The following is a 21,910-nucleotide window of genomic DNA, read 5'->3' on the forward strand; positions in this document are numbered from 1 at the left end:
AATGGGCCAAAGACCTGAATAGACATTTTTTTCCCAAAGTAGACACCCAGATGGCCAACAGACCCATGAAGAGGTGCTCAGTATGACGCATCATCAGGGAAATGCAAGTCTAAACCACAGTGAGATTCCACCTTGTACCTGTCGGAATTCCTAGTATGAAAGACAAGAAGCAAGTATTGGCGAGGGCGGGGAGAAAAGGTCACCCTCCTACACTGCTAGTGGGAATGCAGGCTGGTGCAGCCACTGTGGAAAACAGTATGGGGGTTCCTCAAGACATTAAAAATAGAAATACTGTACAAGCCAGTAATTCCGCTACTGGGCATCTATCTGAGGAAACTGAAAACACTAATTGGAAAAGATCTACACACTCCTGTTTTTATTGCAGCATTGTTGACAATAGCCAAGGTAGGGAAGTGACGAGTGTCCATCAGTAGATGACTAGATAAAGAAGCTGTGAGATACACACACAGGAATATTACTCAAAAATAAGAAAAGGAGACCTTGCAGTTTGTGACAACATGGATGGACCTGAAAGGTAATTTGCTAAGTAAAGCCCCCAAAAAGGACAAATACTGTATGATTTCATTTATATGTAGAATCTAAAAAACAACGCAGATAAACAAACAGAAACAGACTCTTTTTTTTTTAAGATTTTTTATTTATTTATTTGACAGAGATCACAAGTAGACAGAGAAGCAGGCAGAGAGAGAGAGGGAAGCAGGCTCCCTGCTGAGCAGAGAGCCTGATGCGGGACTCGATCCCAGGACCCTGAGATCATGACCTGTGCTGAAGGCAGTGGCTCAACCCACTGAGCCACCCAGGCGCCCCAGAAACAGACTCTTAAATACACAGAACAGACTAGTGGTTGCCAGAGGGAAGGGGCTTTGAGGGGGATGGGCAAAATTGGTGAAGAGGGATTAAGAGGTACCCAAATAAACCCTAGTGACATCCTATTTTTCACAACTGTGTGGGTTGACTGTGTCATTCATTGTTATGGACCAGATGTTTGTGCCCCAGCCCCGGCAAATTCTTATGTTGAAATCCTAATTCCCAGTGTGCTTGTATTTGGACATAGAGCCTTTGGGCAGTAATTGGGGTTCAATTAAGTCATGAGGGCAGGGCCCTCATGAATGGGATTGGAAAAGGAGAGGCCAGAGAGCTCCCTAGCCCCTCCCACCTTGTGAGGCTACAGCAAAAAGTTGGCTGTCCTGTGAATCAGGAAGTGGGCTCTCCCTAGACATGAATCTGCCTGTGCACTTGATCTGAGACTTTATAGCTTTCAGAACTGAAAAAAGAAACGTGTGTTGTGTTTTGTTATGGCAGCCCTTGCTGACTGAGATAGTTTTCTGCTGGTCTTGCCTGGGCTTACCTGGAGCAGTTGGGATAGCTGGCCCCCTCTATCCTCATGGCCTTTCATGGCATGGGGTTCTCATGGCATCATTCCAAGAGGGCACACTCCTAGGTACAGGTGCTTATCACGCCTCTAGTGGCAACTTTTTTGATGTAATCCCATGGGTCAAAGCAAGTTGCATGGCTGAGCCACATGGGTCATGTGGCCTGATCAGCGTGGGAGAGGAACACATGAGGGTGTGGATACTGGGAGGGTATGACTTACTTGGAGCCAGTACAGTAATCATCTACCATAGGAGCTAAGGTCCAAAGCTGGGTTCGAGAACGTGAGATGCCCATTTGCGTATCCCAGTGCAGATACGAGCAAGCTTTGAGATGTGTGAGCCTGGAATTCGAGGCAGAGGTCCGGGCTGAGATGTGCATTTTGGATTCATTAGCGCATAGATTGCCTTCAAGCCATGAGATCGGTTGAAACTGCTCAGGGCATGAAAGTGTATAGGGAAGAGAAAACCTCTGAGTTCTGCAGCCTGACCCTCCATCATTTAGAGGTCACAGAGGGGGAGGAACTGCTAGATGGGACGGAGAAGAAGCAGGTTGTGGAGCAGGAGGAAAATGAAGGGAGAGCAGTATCCTGGACTCTAGACGAAGAACGTTTCCAGAACAAAAGGATGCGTAAGATAAAGCCTGAGAATTGACCATTGGATTCAGCAGTGGAAAGGTTATTTATGACCCTGTGGGGAGCCGTTTTGGGGGGAGTGAGTGGAGGGGGGAGGTAGGAGCAGAAGCCGAATTAAAGCAGGTTAAGAGAGAATGGGATGAGAGGAATTGTGGACAAGAAGTATGGACAAGTATTGTCAAAAAGAAAAAAAAAGATGTGAGCCGTGAATATAATCTAATATTCTAGTAGCCACACTCAGAAAATGTTAGAGAAACTGGTGCCATTAATTTTAACAACATCTCTTCTATGTTATTTAACCCACTATATCCAAAACGTTCTCATTGCAATGTAACCAGCATAAAATTGCTACCAGGATATTTTACATCCTTTGAAACCCAGTGTGTATTTTACACTAACGGCTCATGTCAGTTCACACTAGCCACCTCTCGAGGGCTCAGTAGCCACACGTGGCCAGTAGCTGCCATACTGGATGAGCCGCGTCAGTTGCTCTAGAGAGGGGCTGAGGATGGAAGGGGAAGCAAAGTCAGGTGTTTGCAGCAGCTGTAGCAATACCGACTAGGTGAAAGGGAATGGGATCTGGATACAAAGGGGAAGGCTGACCTTGGCTGGGGTCTTGGGCAGGACATCCATGGCAAGGGGGGTGAAGGCAGAGCACATCAGTCACTGAGGCAGGTACGTAGTTAGAGGCAATCATGAGAGCTTTGAGGGAAAAATTTTTAAAGATTGTGTTTATTTAAGAGAGAGAGAGAGAGAACACGAGCGGGGGCAGTGGGAGAAGCAGATTCCCTATTGAGCAGGGAGCCCTATGAGGGGCTCGGTCCCGGGACTCCAGGATCATGACCGGAGCCAAACGCAGATACCTGACTGAGCCACCCAGGTGCCCCAGATTTAAGAGGGTTTTTTGTTGTTTTTGTTTTTTGTTTTTTGTTTTTTTTTTGCCTGATTCTTTTTTTTCTCAGTGAAGTAGGAGGCAAGGTCATCATCTGAGAATGAGGGTTTGAGAAGAGAGGAGACCATATGACATTGTTGCCTGAGAGAGTGAATGGACTAGGGGAGGTAAAGCGTGATTGCCTGGCAACATGAAGGATGCACTTGAGGTCTGTGATCACAAATTCGAAGCGAGAACAGTCAGCGCTCTTGTTTTTTTCCAGACACATTCAGCTGTGTGGGTGAAAGCAAGGAAGAGGAGCACATTGGAATTTAACCAGGGCTGGGTTGTTGGGTCCCCCCGCCCCCACCAAGATGAGTACAATCCTGGCAGGCACTGTGAAGTGAAAGGAGGGTGCCAGGGATCTTTCGAATGATGGGCCACGGAATGTAAGGAGGGAAGCAGGAGCCATGAGAGACAGCAGAGAGATGGTGGGACCTACTGATCACAGATTCTGGCTGTGTCAAAGTGTCGGGGTCAGGGTGAGAGTGTAAGCCTGAAAGAAGAAGTCGTAGTTGAAGAAGGAATGTTTGACTTAGAGGGGGTTGCAGATATTCACAATTCTGAGGTCTCAGGCATGGGCATGGAAGTGAGTGGCTGATGTGCTAGAGAGGACAAGGGGACTGAGGGCGGGCGGGGGGGGTGGCAAGGAACCAAGAGACCAGGGTCCTAGAAGGTTTATCCAAACATGTGTGGAAATTATCAAGAAATAGGACAGGGATGGTTTTGGAGAGAGTGGTACCAAGCCAGGTACTAACATCTTCAAGGGATATTGAGGGCCATGACGCAGATGTTTGTAGACAGCCATCAAAGGGAAGAGTAGTGGGGTGGTATGGGATGGTGGTTGTAAGGGTTCAGGGAGAGAGGAGGGCCAGTGGTCTGGGAACAGCAGTGCAAAGTAAGAAGTTACCCACGCTGCCTACATGGGCCAAAGGAGAAAAACCAGTGAGACTGTTTTTGAAGGCCAGAAGGGAAGCAGGCTCCTCGTGGGCAGAGGTAGGGTGGGTGTGACCCAAAGGATGAAGGGGACATTCAGAGATGTGAATGAAGTATTGGGGATTTGAGTAATGATTTCTCTGTGCCTTTGCAGATCTTGTTCCCTTCACCTGGAATTCCCTTCCTTGTACACCTGAAAAAATTCCTCTTTAGCTTTGACCACCTAGCTCCTGTATCACTGTTTTCCTGAAATTGCTATTGCCGCGAGTACATGGCCAGCATGTCGCTAAAGCCAGGAGAGGTGTTGGTCTCTACCTCTATAGAGAAGTGTGCTCCCAGTGGAATGTTCGTTGATGGTGGGAACGTTCTGCTTCTGCCCTGCCCTGTAGGGTAGCCACTACTCACGTGAGCACTTAGAAATGCAGCTGGCACAGCCAAGGAATCAAATTTCTAATTTTATCTAATTTTAATTCCTTTACGTGTAAATTGTCATGTGTGGCTGGCGGGCTCATCTTATCTTCGATCCTGTCTTCTTGGGCAGGGGGTCCACTTTCTTCTGGCAACGATCGGTGCTTTACTCTCATTCCACGGACTCTTCTCATTGATCTCTCCGCTCCAAGCTCTGTCCATGCCATTTCTCTCCCAAGCTCTCCACGGGGACACCCCATAGGAATTCGGTGTCAGCTCATTCCACGTTGAACTCCTGTTTCCCCTAATTCAACTCAGTTACTGAAGTAAGACTTGTAGTAAATTCTGAAGTCATAGACTTGGAAGTTGCCTGGCCTGCCTCCCTAGCCATCCCGAACAGAAATCTGACCTGTACTCCCCTGTGTAAAATCTCTCAGTGGCATCTCATCTTGTTCAGGATCAAGGCCAAGTTCTTGACCATGGCGAATGAGGTTCTTTATGACCTAACCCCACTGGTCAGGTCATGAAGAAGAGACCCCGCTGGTCTCTCCAGCTTCATCTCTTGGCACGTGTCGCCTCCCACTTTATGCTCCCATGACACAGATCTGCTTGAGATGATATGCAAACAGTGTGCCACGTCATGCCTCCACACCTTTTGGCAGGCTGTACCCACCACGTGGAGTACCCTTTCCCTCCTGCACGCTCCGACCCCAGCTCCTCCCTGTGCTTCTTCAAAACCCACCCCAGCTGTCGTCTCCAGCTACCCTTCCTCTGTGCCCCCTTACTTCCTGTGCTTACCTGCCTACACCATCTCATGATTCACTCTTTTACTTGTAAAAGATTTTATTTATTTGTTTAAGATAGAGAGAACATGAGTGGAGGGAGGGGCACAGGGAGAGGGGCAAGCAGACTCCATGCTTAGCACAGAGCCCGATGTAGGGCTCGATCCCAGGACCCTGAGATCAAGACCTGAGCCAAAATCAAGAGTTGGACGCATAATCCATTGAGCCACCTAGGCACTCCCCTCATTGTTCACTTGTAAGTGCCAGGCAGTTGTCAGGAGCGGGGACTGTCTTTGCCCCCTTCTCCCCACCGCCTAGCCATGGGATCTAGTGCCCAATGTTGGATGAAGTGAATGGGTCGAAGGAAGCAGGACTAAGACCGGAAAACAGGACAGGATGCCACCCTGCCCAGCCTCAAGTCCTTCCTGGGTGGGATTATAGGATGAGAGAATGGCCCCTGGGAGGCCTTTCGGGATCTGTCTTTGCTGCGCTGGTGGTGCAGGTGACTTCTTTCCCAGCACGTGCGACGCTTCCTTCTGGCAGAAATTGATTTCAGAAAAAGTTACTATTTTCGCTCCCCCCACCTTTAGAGATGAAATGCTTCTATCCTCCTGGGAGACACGATGCTAGCAGAAAAATGTCACATTTCTTTCTTAGAGTAGAAAAAAAAAGTTTTATGTGTTTAATTTTTCCAGAAGTGCTTAAGTTTCTCTTTTCCTTTAGAAGAAAACTGGTTTTTCACTTGGATTATCCCAAGGGCCACAATCAGGTATATGGAGAAAAAAATGAATGATGCACATTTGCATACCATTTGCATATATCTATGTGGGGTGGATCATTTATTCTCAGGGTGCTTGCTTGCTTTCTTCCTGGCTGGCTCTCTTTCTGGTTTCTTTTCTTTTCCTTTTTTTTTTTTTTTAAGTTTCTGAGAAATTGAATCTTTGGTTATCTGTACAATGAAAAGAACCAACAACAGTGAAGACAGTGGAAACCGTAGGCAAGCTCCCCTCCCCCAGCCCTTCACAGAGAAGATCACTTCTTTGCAAGATTCCCTGGCTTCTCCCAGTCTTTTTGGAGATTTTGGATGGCTGTGGTTTCTCCATGATAAAAGTAGCAGCCGCCTGCTGTGTGCCAAGCAAGCTGCTCTGTTTACTTTTCTGTATCTCTTATTCTACTTGGCGGCCCTGAGAGGTAGATGTTAAGGCCCTGAGACGTGGATGCTACCTCCAGTCTTCATACAGGAAACGGTCCGAGAGGGCAATGCAACAGGATCTGCCCCAGGGACACCCCCTACCCCCGCTGTCCCCCTGCCCCGACCCCAGGCAGTGGCAGACAGGGGATTCACACCCAGGGCTGTCCACCTCCAAGCCCTTTGTTTTCACCTCTTCAGCTCTATTTTCCATCCCTGGAATGTTGTTTGGTGTTCTGCCTTTGACATCTGCCACTACCAGCCAGGGACTTTTCCGTTTGCGCATGGTTTGGTTGTCATTTGAATGGTGGTTGCACAATACCAAGGGGCCAGAGTTCACCTTATTTCCCCACTTGGTATGTTTCCAGGTCCTCAGTTTTACAGGTGGCGCAGGTGTAAATATCTTTGTGCAAATAAGGGTGGTCTTTTGGGTTCTTTAGGTATTTGACGGAAGATTCCCAGGCCAAAGGGTTTTATAGAGTTTGATGATTTCTCCTGAAGGGCTGTGCCGTTCGATCGCTCACACCAGGCTGAATTTTGGAGTGCCTACTGTGTACCAGGTGCTGGAGATAAAGGGGAGATTCTGAAACGGCCCCTCATTCATGGAACTGACAATCTGGTATGGGGCGGATGGGGCAACCCAAAGTGGTTGTAGGAAAGTGGGGGTTGGGGCAAGGGACAGTGAAAACGTGGACCCCTGGCTGTATCTGAGTGTGCCTCTCCCCCATAGCATGTGGCAGGGACTGTGGGGTAAGGAGGAACATGATGAGGAGAGGGGCCTCATCCCAGTTTTCCCCAGGTCGGTGGCTGAGCTACCTCGAGGCTGAGGACCTCCTGGCTGCCCCCTCCTGTCCTTCTCCTCCAGGGGCCCCGTGGCCCACTGGACCGGTCACTGCTGCCCAGCTGCCACTAGGGGGAGCCAAGCAGAGGATGGAGGGAAATAGCTCCAGCCTTGAGAGGCACCTGTTGGGTCCTCCAGGTCCTCTCTTCCCCTTAATACCCCAGCAACCAGGGAGACAACACGGTGCCCGATTCCCATTCATTCAGCAGACAGGAAGGTGCGCAAAGTGTCAGTGTGCAGCTCAGTGTCTTTTCGCAAGCCAAGCGCTGTGCTAGATGATAGGGGCACAGAAACGAGTCTGACAAGGTCCCCCTCCCCGTGGAGCTCTGGTCCAGAGAGGAAAACAGACAAGGAAAGAGACCTTATGACTTGGTTTGGTGGCGGTCTGGACGAGTGGCAACAGGGGCACTGAGCAGTGAGCGGCCTAGCAGCGTCTAAGAGCCCAGCGCCCTTACTCTTACGTTCTTACTTTGGCGGTGGCACCACCAATCTCCTGGCCTTTGGTGTCTCCATCTCTAACCTGGAAGAATGAGTTTGATGCTCTTCAAGGGCCTTGTGACTTACAGATGCTGTGAGCCTGGCTCATGTGCCCATAATAAGCCCGAGCTTTTCCCCCAGTAGACCTACCTGGTTTCAGTCACCCCACCTCACTCCTTCTTCCTGCCACACCCCACCCTACCCTACCCCACCCTGCCCCTGTGGTGTTCCTTGGTGTTCTGTCTCTGGCCTTCCTCTCTCAGTCCACAAGTGCCCTTGTGTCTTTAGTAGCTGGTGGGTGCTGCTGACACCTACATCTGGATGTTCAGCCCCATCTTTTCCATTGAGTGTGTGACGTGACTTACATTAAGTCATCTCATCTACCCAACAGCCTTATGAAGTGGGCAGTGGTATGCCATTCTATAGATGAGTGAAACTGACTGAGACGTGTCCACGCGGATATTCCACAGATGCCTCGATTGCAATATGTCTGAAGTTGGCCTCATCATCTCCCTGCCTTCTGCCTCCTCTTGACTTCTCCTTTCTTCTCCATCACAATCAATGGCACCATCAACCCAATGAGGCCCAAGCTGGAGGCCTTTCTAGATTTGTCCATCCTCATCCTTGCTCCCCAGCATCCATGACTCACATCTGCTGAGATCTTCTTCCAGTTCTCTCCAGCCCTTCCTCTATAATCTTTGAGGGCCGTCTGTCCCCTTCCCTCTTTGGGTTCCTGCAGCAGCCTCCTTATCCGTGTCCCTGGCTCGATGTTCTCTGCTCCAGTCCTTCCCCTGCACCAGCCAGTGGGACCTTTTTCAAGCACATGTCTGATCACATCACTTTCCTGCTCCTTCCTGTGGCTCAGCAGCAGAACTCCGAGCTCGCCATCCATGTGCTGAAATCCATCCAAGAAGACATGTTTTGTTTGGTCCGTTGAGCATTCTTAAAACATTCTGAGTTATTTGCCAACATATAAAAATCAGGAAATTCCACACACAGGTTCGTATTTCTGGCTCCTCTTGCAAAACTGAAAAAACTGGCAACTCTGGGACTACGTCCCAGTAGGGCAGTGGTTGGATGGAGCCGAGTGTTGGTTGCCATCTTTAGAAGGGGCATTGGCTTTCTTCTCCCAGTTGCCTACCTGAGCCTTATGGCATCAGGGCTCATCACCCTGCAGGTATGGGCTGAAGCCCAAGCCAGCCCTCAACCAACATCCAAGTCTTACTCCTGCTCACCGCCCCGCCACACTCTCCACTGCAGCCCCAACTGTTACCTATAGTTCTCTGAATTGCCTTACACTCGGGGCTCATGTCTGCATGTCTGCCTTTGCACAAGCCGCTGGCTCTAGAATGCCTGGGCCCCTGGTTAAGTCCCGTTGGTCCTTCGGGATTGCTCTGTGCCCCATCTACTAAGAAGCAGTCCTTGTTCCTACATCTTCCTTCCCCCTCCTCCGCTTCCAGCTGAGTTCTGTCCTCCCTTGATAATGGGGCACAGAACACAGGCACCCTACCTTTGTACTGGGTTCTAATTGTCGATTGGCATGTCTGCCTTTCCCCATAGACCAGGAGTCTGGAATTGTAGGGAGCCTGTCTTCTTTATCTTCCTATACCCCAAAGGTTAGCACGGAGCTTGGAGATGTAATAGGTGCCTGATAACTGGTGAATGAATGGATGAATCAGTGAAAGACTGACTTGGGAAGATACTACTTCAGGATGTCATGTTGCCACCTACTTGCTTGGGATGGAGAGTTCCAGCTTCCTTTCATTCTGGAGCACCCCCATCTCCAAGCCTTCCATTCCGAGTCACACCCCACAGCATCCTATAAGCCATACTCCAGCCCTGCCAGCTCTGGAATGCATCCACACCTCCCGGGAGGCTCGTTCCTAGGGAGGCTAGAGGGAAAATATATCATTCTTGCTGTTCCGGGGCAGGGGAAGAGGAGTTGGACAACGGTTGGGAAATGGCACAGCCGTCGGATGCACTACATTCTGTCGTTGTTGGAAGCATGATCATGATGTGCTCGTACCACCTTACACCCGTGGAACACTCATGTGGTACCCAAGTCTAGACCACGAGCACCCGGTAGCTTATTCCCTTCATTCCTTGCCACAGTGCTAAGGAGTGGGTAGGACTGGTATCCTCGTTCTGCAGGCAGGAAAACTGAGACTTAGGGAGTTTCCACAACTTTTTCAGGGCCACACAGCCCAGTTGTGGTAGAATCTCGATTCGAGCCCAAATCCATGGGCTATGAAAGTGGACCCTTCCAACCACCATGCCGCCACACTTCCTCAAAGAGCTCTCTTTTTAGAAACGTGAGAGAAGGACGAAAGTTAATGTGAAAGGGAAGGATGCGTGGTTATATATACAGTTAGACTCCAATTAGTAATTAAGAAGAAAAAAAAAAAGCAAACCAGCTCCTGAGGCATAGGGCAGTCCAGCCGGCGTGCACACACACAAGCCAGCAGCGCCGTGTGTGGGGAGTAGAGGGCCAGGGATGTGTTGCTCTTCATTTTCCCCATCTCGTTGCCACTCCTGTAACATTTTCTAAATTTCCTCTAAGGAGCATGCATTCCTTTCATCATCAAAAAAAAAAAAAAAATCCTCCCTCCGTAATGGCCCCGGCATGTCAGCGGGCCCATCTTCTAAGTAGCGACAGGGGGCAGTTGGCCAGTGGTGGCTGTGGCCTCAGCACCTGTAACCTTGAGGAGCAAAGGAGAAGTGAGTCTCACCGTGTCCCCTTTTCCTCCAGGTGCTTACACCCCAGAGCCCCTCAGCAGTTTCCGGTGGGCCCTTCTCTCAACTGGCCTCATGTTCTTTTACCACTTCAGCATCTTACAGATCCTGGGCCTGGTAAGTTTGGTTTGGTCCCCTCCAATCCCCCTCTGTGCGGAGTTCTCCATAAATCTTCATAATCCTGGTTGGCGCTGCTGTATCATTTTGTTTCGAAAATACAAGATGCCAAAGGCCAGGATGTCAGATTGTTGTGTCTGGGTTGCTGATTTATGTATGCTCCATGGCCTGGGCCTCTCCGAAGGGTTTTCGGAAATCTGCAGTATTGACCGTTTCTTCCATCCCTGGGGAGGCAAAGATGCCCTTTGCTCACGACCACCCGGGTTGCAAACAGCAAGCTGCGGCTAGAAAGTGGTTTGTTACATACCCCATGGGGGGTGAAGGCAGGACCTCCATCCTGGCCTGGGCCTGGAGAGGAGGCTTCCAACCTTAGGTCCATTCTGGGCCGACTCCCAGGCCCTGAGCTGTGTGGCCAGTGGAAGTGCCGTGTCGGGGGGACTCCCATGGCATTCTGGGGTGTTCAGACCCGCCCGGAGCGTGGATGAAGGCTGGACTCAGTAGTTGAGTTATCCAGAGCCCAACATGGCTGAGTGCATGGTTGTCTATATTGGTGGCAAAGTGAAGGAGGAAGAACTCGGGGCTGTGGGGGGTCAGGAGACCCAAGTTCAAGTCCCGGCTCTGCCACCATTCTGGGTGAGTCACCTCCCCGTCGAGGGCAGAGAGCTGGCCCCACTCTGAGACATGGAACCAAACCTCCAGCCTCCCCAGGAGGTGGTCAGGACTTGTCTCTAACGTGAATGGGCTGGAAAGGCTTTGGAAGGCAGGTGCCACAGCCATCTTCGGGGCAGGAACGGCGTGTCTGATTTTGTGTGTGAGCGGCATGAATGCAGCATCAGCCGTGTGGGGCCTCGTGGGGCCTGGCCGGACTAAGGCGCATGACCGAGGTCACCAGTGCCTTAGGAGGAGCAGTCCCTTTCTCTTCCCCACCCTGGCACTCTGCTCTGCTCTGGTTTGCCTGGGGGACAGCTGGAGCTCTTGGCCAGTGGCATGAATGCTCCCATACTTGAGGAAGGCAACAAGATGATTTCACACCTGGTTCTGAGCGCTCTCCACTGGAACTGCTTGATTCCAGAGGGGTCCGTGTCCTCATGTCACCATACAAACCATGCTCAGTCCCACCTGCAGGCCTCCTACAAGGAAGGCCCCGCTAGCTCCATTCCTCGCCATGACCCCCATCCATCCTTCATGAGTCTGTTCAGGGTGCCATTTCTTCATGAAATCTTCTCTGAGAACTCAGTGCCCATTCTGTACCCTCCCCCCAGATCTCCTGGTGGGGGAAACCTGGTGAGCACCGTCTGGTTTGAGGTCAGATGTGGTTGCCCATACCGACTCGGTTGGTGGCCAGTTATAAGTGGAGGCAGGGACCATGCCGTTGACTGTTCTGTCATCCCCTGACACCTCTCCGGGGACTAGGCACGTGGTAGATGCTTAGGAATGACGGCAGGCTCTGGACCCAACGGGAAGACAAGATTGAGCAACGCCAAACAGCTTTTCCATTGGATGGCCTCCCCCATCGCCTCCCAAGGGCTCTAGCCTTGACCCACCCCCAAAACCCTAGGGCAGAGAAATCCCATCATGAACAGGTGGGGATTGGTCAATCCCTCCTTGTCTAGCCCCCCATTAGGTAGAGATGGCTGAACTGGCAGAAGCCAGAGAAAGCCTCAGGATGGTGAACGCTCACTCTACCTCCCTTGTCCCTGCAGGTCACCGAAGTGAATTTGAACAACATGCTGTGTCCGGCCATCTCAGACCCATTCTACGGCCCCTGGTATCGCATCTGGGCCTCGGGACACCAGACTCTCATGACCATGACCCACGGGAAGCTGGTCATCCTGTTCTCATACATGGCTGGGCCCTTGTGTAAATATCTGCTGGATTTGCTCCGGCTTCCAGCCAAGAAAATAGACTGAAGGTGCTTGTCTTTTTTTTTTTTTTCTCCCTGAGGAAGCAAGTCCTGACTTGACTTGGAGAACACCCAGTTCTTGATGAAATCATGGGGAGAGGGCAGTAGGATGTTTGGTGTATTTCTTTTCCCCCTCCTCTCTGTCACTTTCTTCCACCGCGCTTCCTTCCCCAGCTCTAACCCCCAGGACATCTCCTGGAGCCTGGGGGTGGGGGATCGTGCCAAGGGCTGGATTCTTCCTCCTCCTCCCCTTTGGCTCTTCCTCCCTGCTCCTAGTGGCCTTACGTGGGCGACAGTAGTCAGTGGTTTTCACTCTGCTTGTTGGTGCTTTAACGACAGCTGGTTGAGGTGACGGGGAACAACAAGCAGTAGTTCTCTTGGCACTGAAGTGATGAGATTGGGTTGGGTTTCATTTCTCCACTGCCAGGGACCTCCAGGCTTACTCTGGGGCCCCCCTTTTGTCTCCAGCACAGCCCCCACCATAATGGGACCGAGGCCTTGTTTCTATACCAGCGGCAAGCTGAGAGCCAAGGGATTTCCCAGCTCGAGGCCAAAATAGAACCTGCCAGAGTCTTCCCACTGGTGTCCCATGACTCAAAGCAAGCATCCAACCAGCCACTCCCTCCAAGATGCTGCCTATGGTGGGAGGTGGGGGCACTCCTTGGCCCCAAGGCTAGATTCCATTGAGGGGAATGGAGAGCTGTTGGGATAGCAGATCAAAAGTGAACAAGTTGAAAATATCCACCACTCTTACTAGGTAGGACCCTGGGTAAATTCTGCCTGAGGGAGCCAAAAAGTCACCCATATCCCTATCAGAAGTGAGCGTTAGAAGTTAATCAATGGAAGTGATAACTTGAGAAAACTGTGATTTGAATTGTATGCTCCATTTTAGTTGAATGTTTGATAGTAGATGCCATTTTAATCTTGAATACCCCTTAAATGTTTCTCTCGCTTTAAAAGTTAGCTTCAGGGAAGGGTGAACTGGAGTTGGGTTTTTTGCTTTTTGGGTTTTTTTTTTAATTTGTTTGCTCCCTTGTTTTTGGATGTTTGAACTCAGAGAATCCTTGGGTCAGGGGCCCATCTCCGCAGGGGCTTCTATCCGTGCATTCTGTGCTTTCCCGGGCTATGTCAGCATCCTGGGTTGGGGGAAGATACAGATCCTGCTGGTGTGGTTACCCTAGGGCCATGTGTCATCACCGCAGCCAGATTCCATGCCGAATTGTTTCACATGGCGGGGCATCACACACTCCCCCGCCCACCTGGCCCACCCCCAAAGTCCATGTCTGGGTTGCAAAGGAGGTACCAAGAAATCAGGTCCCCATGGGAGCAGGTTCAAGTGCTTCAAAAGGAAGACCTTTGGCACAAAGACTTGAGCTCAGTCACACAGACTTCAAGGAGAGAACCAGTGGCTGGGCATTTGCTGACTCCTTGTGGGTTAACTAAGAACAGGTTTGCCTAAGAACAGAAAAGGTGGTTCGATGACTTCCTCTGACGGCCCCACCCCCCACCCCACTCTAGGCAACCCAGTAGTCCTGGGGGGGTCCCGTATTCCAGGTGTTACTGTACTGTAAAGACTTAGATTGAGCTTCAGTGACTCAGTGGTCATGATCTGAGCAGACAGACCTACAGAAGGCAGCAGGGTACAGGAGAGTCTCCTGGAGCAAGGTGAGGTCTGGGAAGCAGCTGCAGGAGGAACCGTCCTGCTGCAGAGACCTGCTGGCATGGAGGACAATCAGTTCCCAGGACGTGGGGGAGCCAGAGGGAGAACACGGAGTACTCTTACTCCCCTTGAGCTCCTCATGATGTACTCTATTTTCTGCCTCTCCCTTCCCCCAAGGGCTTGGCCAAGTTTGTCTCAGTGTCTCTCACCATAGGGTTGTCCTCCAGAAGGGGTCTCTCTTGAGCAGCTGGATCCACCCTGGCGATCATTGAACTGCTGCGTGTAGGGATGAATGATAAGAAAACACGCAAGGCCTCAGTGCCCCTTGGCTCTTTACAAAAGGAGAGGTTGAGAGGAGGTCACAGGAGGAGCCCCTGGCGGCACGTTCTGTCTCCTTCCAGAACATGGAGTCCTGTAGGTGGATGCTCGGCATCCAAATTCCGCGGTGGCGCAGAGACTGTACACTGGCCCTTCCTCCCTGTCTTTGGGGCATGGGTGGACAGTCAGCCCAGTCTTTCCAGCGGTGGCATGCTTCTAGAAGCTCGCCTTTTCCCTGGCTATGGCTCAGTGCCCCATTCTGGCTGGTCCTCTCTGCTGCTTGGAAGGAAAAAAGGATGGGAAAGAAGCCATGTGCCTGGCTGGGGCAGAGGCAGCTCCACCTGTCAGGGGAAGAGGGAGCTGGAGGGGGAGCTGGAGGGACAGGGAGGCTCAGAAACAGGCAGGCAGAGGGAAGAGAGCGTGGGCCAAGTCCGTGGGCTGCGCGGGGTCCTGCAGCTTGTGTTCAAGGGGTTGGGGTATGGCAAGTACCTGACATGGTCTGAGCCCACCTAAGGCAGCCTGCCTTGGAGGGTGGCCCTCCGTGCCAGGGGGCCCAGGCTTCCCAGCTCCTGCCTGGGGCTTTCATGGTGGCACCAAGGAGGTTCCCTAGCCACCTTGGCCAACTTTTCAGATGCTATTTGCCACCGTGGGGGAGCTCACTGTGTGTGTGTGTGTGTGTGTGTGTGTGTGTGTGAGAGAGAGAGAGAGAGAGAGAGAGAGAGAGAGTGTGTGTGTGTGTGTCTGAGAGCGTGGGCAGCAGCTCAGAATAGCAGGGATGATAGCGCCTGCTTACAGCCCCATCCCTGTTCCCCGTATTTGGTTCCATACACCAAATATGGTCTGGCCCATCTTCTTCCCAGAGGCCCGGGGACGGGTTCATTTGTCTGCTTGGAGGATGGTGGGGTTCAGCGGGACGGTTGGCTGACTTTGCCGTCTGCTACCTCCAGCCTAGCCTCCGTCAGGGTTCTGCTGTCCGTACTCCTTGCTAATTCAGCATTGTGTGGTGTGGGCGCAGCTCCCCTCCTCCTCACCAACAGCAAGTTGTCAGTCTATCTGCGCAATGGTGTTGGGGCATGGTGGAGGGGGGGTTCCACTCTCTGGGCCAAAAAGACCTCCCTGGATTTGTTGCCTTTGATCCAGAGTTCTCTGTCCTCGTTGGGAGACTGAGGGGGTGGTAGGGGAGGAGACAAGAGGGACAAGATGCAGGTGCTGGTTTCGGTAGATCAGCAGGCCCCATGTGGAGAGGGGTCCCTCACTGTAGGCCTTGCCCTGCCCTGCCCTCTCAGAGGGGGCAGAGTCTGCGAGAGGGAGTGAGCCGCCGCCTTCTGTATATAGAGTGAACCAGTCTGTGCTCAGGAAAACCTAGTCACTTGTGGTTGCTCTTGTCTGTGACTTTTTTTTTTTGTACACTGGTTTGCTCCTCATGGCAAGAAACAAAGCAAAGCAAAAGTCGTCTCAAGCAAAGCTGTTGTTTTGGGAACTGGCTTTCTTTCGGTGTGAGTTTTGTACTATGAAGAATTCTTCATTTATATCTGTGTTATTGTGGTGGAGAGAATAAGATAGTCTGATTTTTGCCAGGAAATTGGCAAACTCCTCTGCCCTGGGCTCGCTCCTCCTTCCTTCCCCATCCCCAGGTGAATCTGCTGTGTTCTGGGCAGACCCCCCCCCCCCCCCCCGCACTCTGCATACCCCCTCCCGGGGGTTCCTGTAGAACCAGTCTTCTCAAGCCCCCTAGACAGCAGCAGGGGGACTATTTTTGCCAAGCTGGTTCTCAGGTGCTCTGTGCTGCCCCCCCCCCCCAACCAGTTTGCCCACTTCCCTGGGGCATTTGGTAATGTGTTTTCTGTTTTGTAAAAGCCTTTTGATTGTGTATGGAAATAGTTTCTGCAGTCATCTTTGGAAATAAATGGTCACGAATTTGTGTACCTAGCATTCTAGAATTTTAGTCTTAGGTGTTTCTGTGGTTGAAGATCCCCGAATAATAAAGGACCCCCTGACCATGGGACTTAATGTTACAATGTTTTCTTCATTTACTCTCATTAAAAAATTTATGAGAACCTAGGTGTCTTGGCCTTCCTTCCCAGAACCCTCTCGGAAGTCCCTCTGCTTTGAAAAGGAGACCAAAGGGGCCATTCACGCCCCACACCATGGTGGACCACCAAAGGGCAGCTCTGCCCTGGGAGCTGCACACCCAGAAATTCCCATGCATGCTGCCTGCTTCCACCAGCGATACAGGAGGTCTTTTGCTCTTGGCAGGGACTGTCTTCTGAGGACATCCGCTGGCTTCATCCAGCACCCTGCCCCGCCAGATGCACTGGGCCGGGCTATAAATAAGCCAGGGCCATGCAATTCTGGGGCCACAGAACCACTAGCTCAGGCCGAGCCACATCCCCCGGTTCTCCACCTGTATAAGGATGGCTGTATCTGTGTGCCCGGCAAGGCACTAAATCCCTGCACACACATTCCCTCCTGCGATCCCTGCAGCAGAAGGCCAAGCTGGTAACGCTGTCCCCAGTGGATGGACAGACACCCAGAGAGCAGCCTCTGAGCTAAAGGAGATGCTGGGTGTTAAATTCCACAGCCCATGTGCTTTGTGCTCTCCCAGGACTCTGCTGCCCGTCTGGGGGGCCACGATTACTGGGCCGACCCCTGCCTGGGGACCCCCAGCCCCGAGAGGAATGGGAGTAGAGCCAGGCGGGGATGTGGGAGGCAAGAGAGAGGAAGGGGAGCCCCATGAATGTGCAAAGCAGAGGAGCCAAACCCACCCTGTGACCCCAGGGAGAGCCCCAGAACATAGCCAAAATGCACAGGAGTAAAGGGGGGCAAGAATTGGCCCAGGACAGAAAGATGGGTCATATGGCCTTTCTACATGCCTCCCTTTTCAGAAAGAGCTGGATGGCAGTGACCTAGGCCATGCCTTCTCTGCCCTGGGCCTTCTCTGCTCCCATCTGCCCCCCCCCCCCAAATGCAGGCAACAAATGCCTATCCGACTGTACTGCTTCTCTGGGCCCCGTAAACATCTGCCCCCACAGCCCCGTGTACCCGAGGACCACACACAGGGAGAGACCCTTTGCTCCCAACATCTCCTGGTCCACTTTTCCCGCTGGCCGTCTTCCCCTTTGCCTTTTTTCTTTACGTGGGTCTCTCAGCTCCCCGGTCTCCCTTCTTGTACAAAAGCTTGAGCTCAAGTGTCTGCTCCTGGGCCAGGCTTCCCTGAGCCCTGGGCTGACTTAGGTACCTCTCAGCTTGGCTTCTGCTGCTGCCTGCTCCCCGCCACCCCGCTCTTGTCCCGCTCCTGGTTCTCGCTGCAGGTTCTCCCCCAACTAGGCAGTGCATTTTGGCTGTCTGTCCCTCTGCAGACTGAGCTCCTGGAGGACAGGGTGGGGACTCATTCATTCTCCTGTCCCCAGCACAGGACCTGTTCCATAGCAGGTGCTCAGCGACCACCCAGCTCGTCCCAGAGAGATGCCACACAGTGGGAGGCCACATCGCCACCCGAGGGAGGAACCCTGCCACATCAGCTGTCCCTCACCCCATGGGCTCTCCCATGTGGAGCTGTGTGTGCCTTTGTGTGGGCCTCCGTGCCCAGCCTTCCCCAGGCCCCTGGGTGGAAGGTGACCAAGGCTTCCAACTTCTTTTCTGTATCTTTGCTAGCTGTTCAGTCCCCACCAGGGTCACCACCCCTCTGTTCCCTGGGGTGCTCGGAGTTGGTGTTGGCATGGTCAGAGCCCCTCTGAAGGGGAGGGAGTCGCTTGGGATGGTTACACTGTGATCACCCCCCACTGAGTTTTTCCCTTGTCCTGCTTTGCCAAGGCCAGTGGAGGGACAGAGATCCACGTCAGTCTGACAAACGCAGTGGCTTATTCAAAGGATATGTGGTTTGCTAACCTTGGCAACGGACAAGGCGGGCCTCGTCCAAAGTCAAGGACTCTCTGTTACCACCCGTCCCCACCCCCTTCCTAGTCAGCGTTTGCCCAGCATCTGGATGGCACATCTGGGGTGTCTGAGCAGCCTGGCAAAGAGGGCTCAGCGTCTGCCAGGGAGGCGACAGGGAAGGCCACTCCTGTGGCTCCTGGTGGACCCAGAGGGTTTGGCCCTTTGCAGCCGATGTCCTCACTTCAGCACAGCTCCTCCTGCATCTCAGCCAGCCAGTAGCCCTGGAGTCTCGCGACGAGGCAGGTCTTGGCAAGGAGGTCAGACTCTTCCTTGACCAACTCGGATAGGTCACGGGACCAGTGGCGTGAGCTGCGTGAGTGTTCTTTCCAGCGGTGCCTCCCCAGCTGCCCCTCTGCTCCCTGGTCTCTCTTGCCTCTCCACCCCGCCTTGCCTTCAAGGGGTTGCCAGGGGTGCTGCCTGCTTAGGCTGTCCCTTTGGCTGTTTCTTCCCTACTTTCCAGGAGTCCCCAGTGCCTTTCCTAGGCTCTCGGGTTTCCTGCCTGCCCTGGGAATGGAGGGGCCTTCCTGTGCCGTCCAGAACACACCCTCAGATTTCGAGAACATTGGCGCTGACAAGATAGAGCCATGAAGACAGAAGCCTGTAGATTGTCCTGTGTATTAGAATCACCACGGGAGTTTAACCGCACTCCCAGTGCCCAGGCCTCACCCCAACTCATGATGCAAAGCAAACTTTTGTGCATAACTTTTGTTTTGTTTTGTTTTCACTTGAAGCTTCCAGGCTGGGTTGTGAGTCATCTCTTTGCCCTGACCCTCTACTCCCAGGCCTCTTATAAATGAGATTTTTAAGACCTGCCAAAAAGGTCTGAAGAATAATACCAAAATCCAGCTTCATAAAAAGAACCTTGCCGAGACAGTGGGAGCCCCCTCACTCTGGAAACTTGAAGAGTGTTCCTCAGAGCCACAGGGGGTCTGGAGAGGCCACCTGGGGATGAGGGGTGGGTGGGGGCTGGGCACGTGAGGTTCTGGCCTTTTTCTCTTGCTTCACCTGGAACAACTCCCAATTTTGTTCTGTTCGGTACCTTGAGGTTCTGTAAATAATTCCATCAGGAAAGACGTTGAAGTCACTTCTTTCCACACTCACCAACCCTCGACTGTGGTCGTCATGTGATAGTTGAAGAAACCACTGCAGTAGCACTCAGTCGTTCTCCACCCCCTCTAAGGCCCCAGGTGCCATTGGCCGAATCTTACCTCTCTCAACTCCAAGGTGGCTGTGGGACACCCAGGGAGAAAGATGGCTTTGTAAAGCCCTGTTTGGTGTTGGAGAGGGGCCCTATTTCCAGACAGTGTAGTTACGATGCTTATTCTAAGAGTGCAAAGGGTCCTTGGGGTTTTGACTACACTTACCCACTGTGCCTTAATATGCCCTGTGTGCTTGGGCGTCTCTGGGGTGTGTAGCAGAGGTGATGCCTTGGTTTTGTTTTTTTTTTTTTTTTTTTTTTTAGTGCTATTCCATTCTTAGATGCCTCAGTTTAAAAGAATGTTTCTGTATTTCATTGACTCTAAGGCCTCTCCGCCCTCTTTTTTTTTTTTTTTTGAGTTTTAACATCTCTAAATCTGGGCTGCGTCTTACAATCAATGGCATGGCATAGTTCAAGCAGAGCTTAGTTTTCTTTTCCAGAGGCAGATAAACTGGGGACAACTTACAACCCAAGGTGCCTTAGAGTAGCTGAGATGCCAGAATTGCTGCCTTTGATTCCCCTTGCTGGCCCCCAGGAGAGTCACCCTCCTGGTAGAGGAAACCCCTTTGGAAAAACTTTCAACACTCCATCTTCTCCTTCTTTCCTGCCAGCGTCCAGGCAGGCCAGGCAAGCTCTCTGCTTCCTGACCAGAAGGGGGCTCACTTTACTGGGCTGCCTCTTGGAGCAGACGATTTGTGGGCCATGAAGGGGAGAGGGCAGAGCACACCTGCATAGGAAAACCCACGGTGCCAACCATCAGGAACAGAGGGAGGGAGGGAAGTAGGAAGCCAGAAAGAGAGTTGGGGAGGGAGCCAGAAAAGCCAGGCTAGCCATTCCCAACAGCTCTGGTTTCTTTATTTCCCAACCACAACCTGGCCAGACAGCTCAGCCTGCTTCTGTGGGGAATTCCCAGGGCCAGTCATTGCCAGAGTTGAGCGAGGAAGGGTGTAGGGGGAAGGAGCCCAGCCTTGCTCTGAACTCCTGGGGTTGACATGAGCAGCTGTCTGGCCCGTACGGAGGAAGACAGTGATTTCCTCACCTTGTCCCACAAGGAAGAAGAGTTAGGCAGTGGGCCTTTCAAGGAAAAGCAGCACCTTGGCCTGGAGCAGCATGAGCCATGGACATTGACCACAATGGGAAATGGCCACCAACCTTCCCTGGGTGCTGGCGGCCCCTCTCATTAACCTTGGCCTCTGTGGCCTTTAGGCCAAGCTCTTCCAGAAGGGGAAGGAGTGTCTGCAGGGAGAACCAGGGATACTTGGGCACAGGAAGCAGTTTGTGGACATCCCCTGCTCCCCCCACCCCCCATCCCCTCACAAGAGCTTAGCAAGACATGATCAGCCTGGATTACAGCTGCCCTCGTATAACTGGGTTAAAGTGTTGGCCTACTTGGGCCCCTCCTGCAGTGACCTCCTTCAAAGCTGATGAGGCCGATTAGGAGGCTATTTCTGAGCCCTAGTTGTGTACCCAGAAGCCTGAGGGCCATCCTCCTGTGACAAGAAAGACAATAACTAAGGCTAGACAGCCAAGGACAGAGTCTGCCCTGCCTGTGGGAGAGAAGTGCTGTCAGACCTCGTGTGTCCTTGTAAAAGAAAAAGTCAAGTAATGTCAAATCTAAGTGTCTGGACTTTGAACTTTAAAAACCCAAACCAACCAGTTTTCAGCCAAGGACCTTGTCCCTTGTCTTTGCCATCTCCAGCCCTAGAGAGTTGGCAGAGCGTCAAGTCAAAGCCTTCAGTGATAGTCACCAGCCTCCATTCAGTAGGTTCTGGGCATTTGAGGGAGATTGCAATTTAACTTCTCTGAGCCTCAGTTTACTCGTTTGTAAAATGGCAATAATAATAGTGCCTACCTCACAGAACTGGGTGGAAGATTGAAGAGATAAGGCCCAGAAGGCACTTGGCACAGGGCCAGCACATTGTAAGCACTGTTTCCGTCAATGTTAAATGCCATCTGCTGTCATTGCCACCACTGCCACCACCACCATTGCCACCCTCATCCTCATCCTTATCCTCATCCACACATCAGCGTGAATGCCAAAAAGCTCAGTCTCTGGAGCCTGACAAACTTGTTCTGAATCCTAGCTCTGCCATTTTGTAGCTGGGTGGCCTTAGACAACTGATAATTTCTTCAACTAGATTCTTGTGCTGTAAGATGGGAGCTTTATAAGGCTGTTGAAAAGTACATACCATGGTCCTCATCACACAGGAAGCACTCAGTGAAGGTTGGCTATTTTAATTATTTAAAAGGGGTGATCGAGACCAGTGGTTGCCAGGGGCTGGGGTAGGGAGAGATGAATAAATGATGTACAGAGGCATTTTAGGGCAGTGAAACTGCTCTCTCTGTATGATAATATAATGGTAGACACATGTCATTAAACATTGATCTGAATTCATAGAATGCATAGCATCAAGAGTGAACCCTAATGTAAATGCTGGACTTTGGGTGATAATGA

The 21,910-nt window shown here is 51.8% G+C and overlaps 1 protein-coding gene across 13 annotated transcripts in view; it reads left to right on the plus strand.

The window, feature by feature from the left end:
- Positions 1 to 16,378, plus strand: part of TMEM164 (transmembrane protein 164) — a 163,590-nt gene extending 147,212 nt beyond the window's left edge. For all 13 annotated transcript variants that reach the window (XM_045995739.1, XM_045995728.1, XM_045995737.1 and 10 more), the window contains 2 exons: positions 10,340 to 10,440; positions 12,144 to 16,378. In XM_045995739.1, coding sequence (XP_045851695.1) covers positions 10,340 to 10,440; positions 12,144 to 12,350 — 308 coding nt within the window. In that variant the 3' untranslated portion in view covers positions 12,351 to 16,378. The remainder of the gene's footprint in view (positions 1 to 10,339; positions 10,441 to 12,143) is intronic.
- The last annotated feature ends 5,532 nt before the right edge of the window (positions 16,379 to 21,910 follow it).

Source organism: Meles meles, chromosome X (assembly GCF_922984935.1).
Source record: "Meles meles chromosome X, mMelMel3.1 paternal haplotype, whole genome shotgun sequence".
Taxonomy (NCBI): domain Eukaryota; kingdom Metazoa; phylum Chordata; class Mammalia; order Carnivora; family Mustelidae; genus Meles; species Meles meles.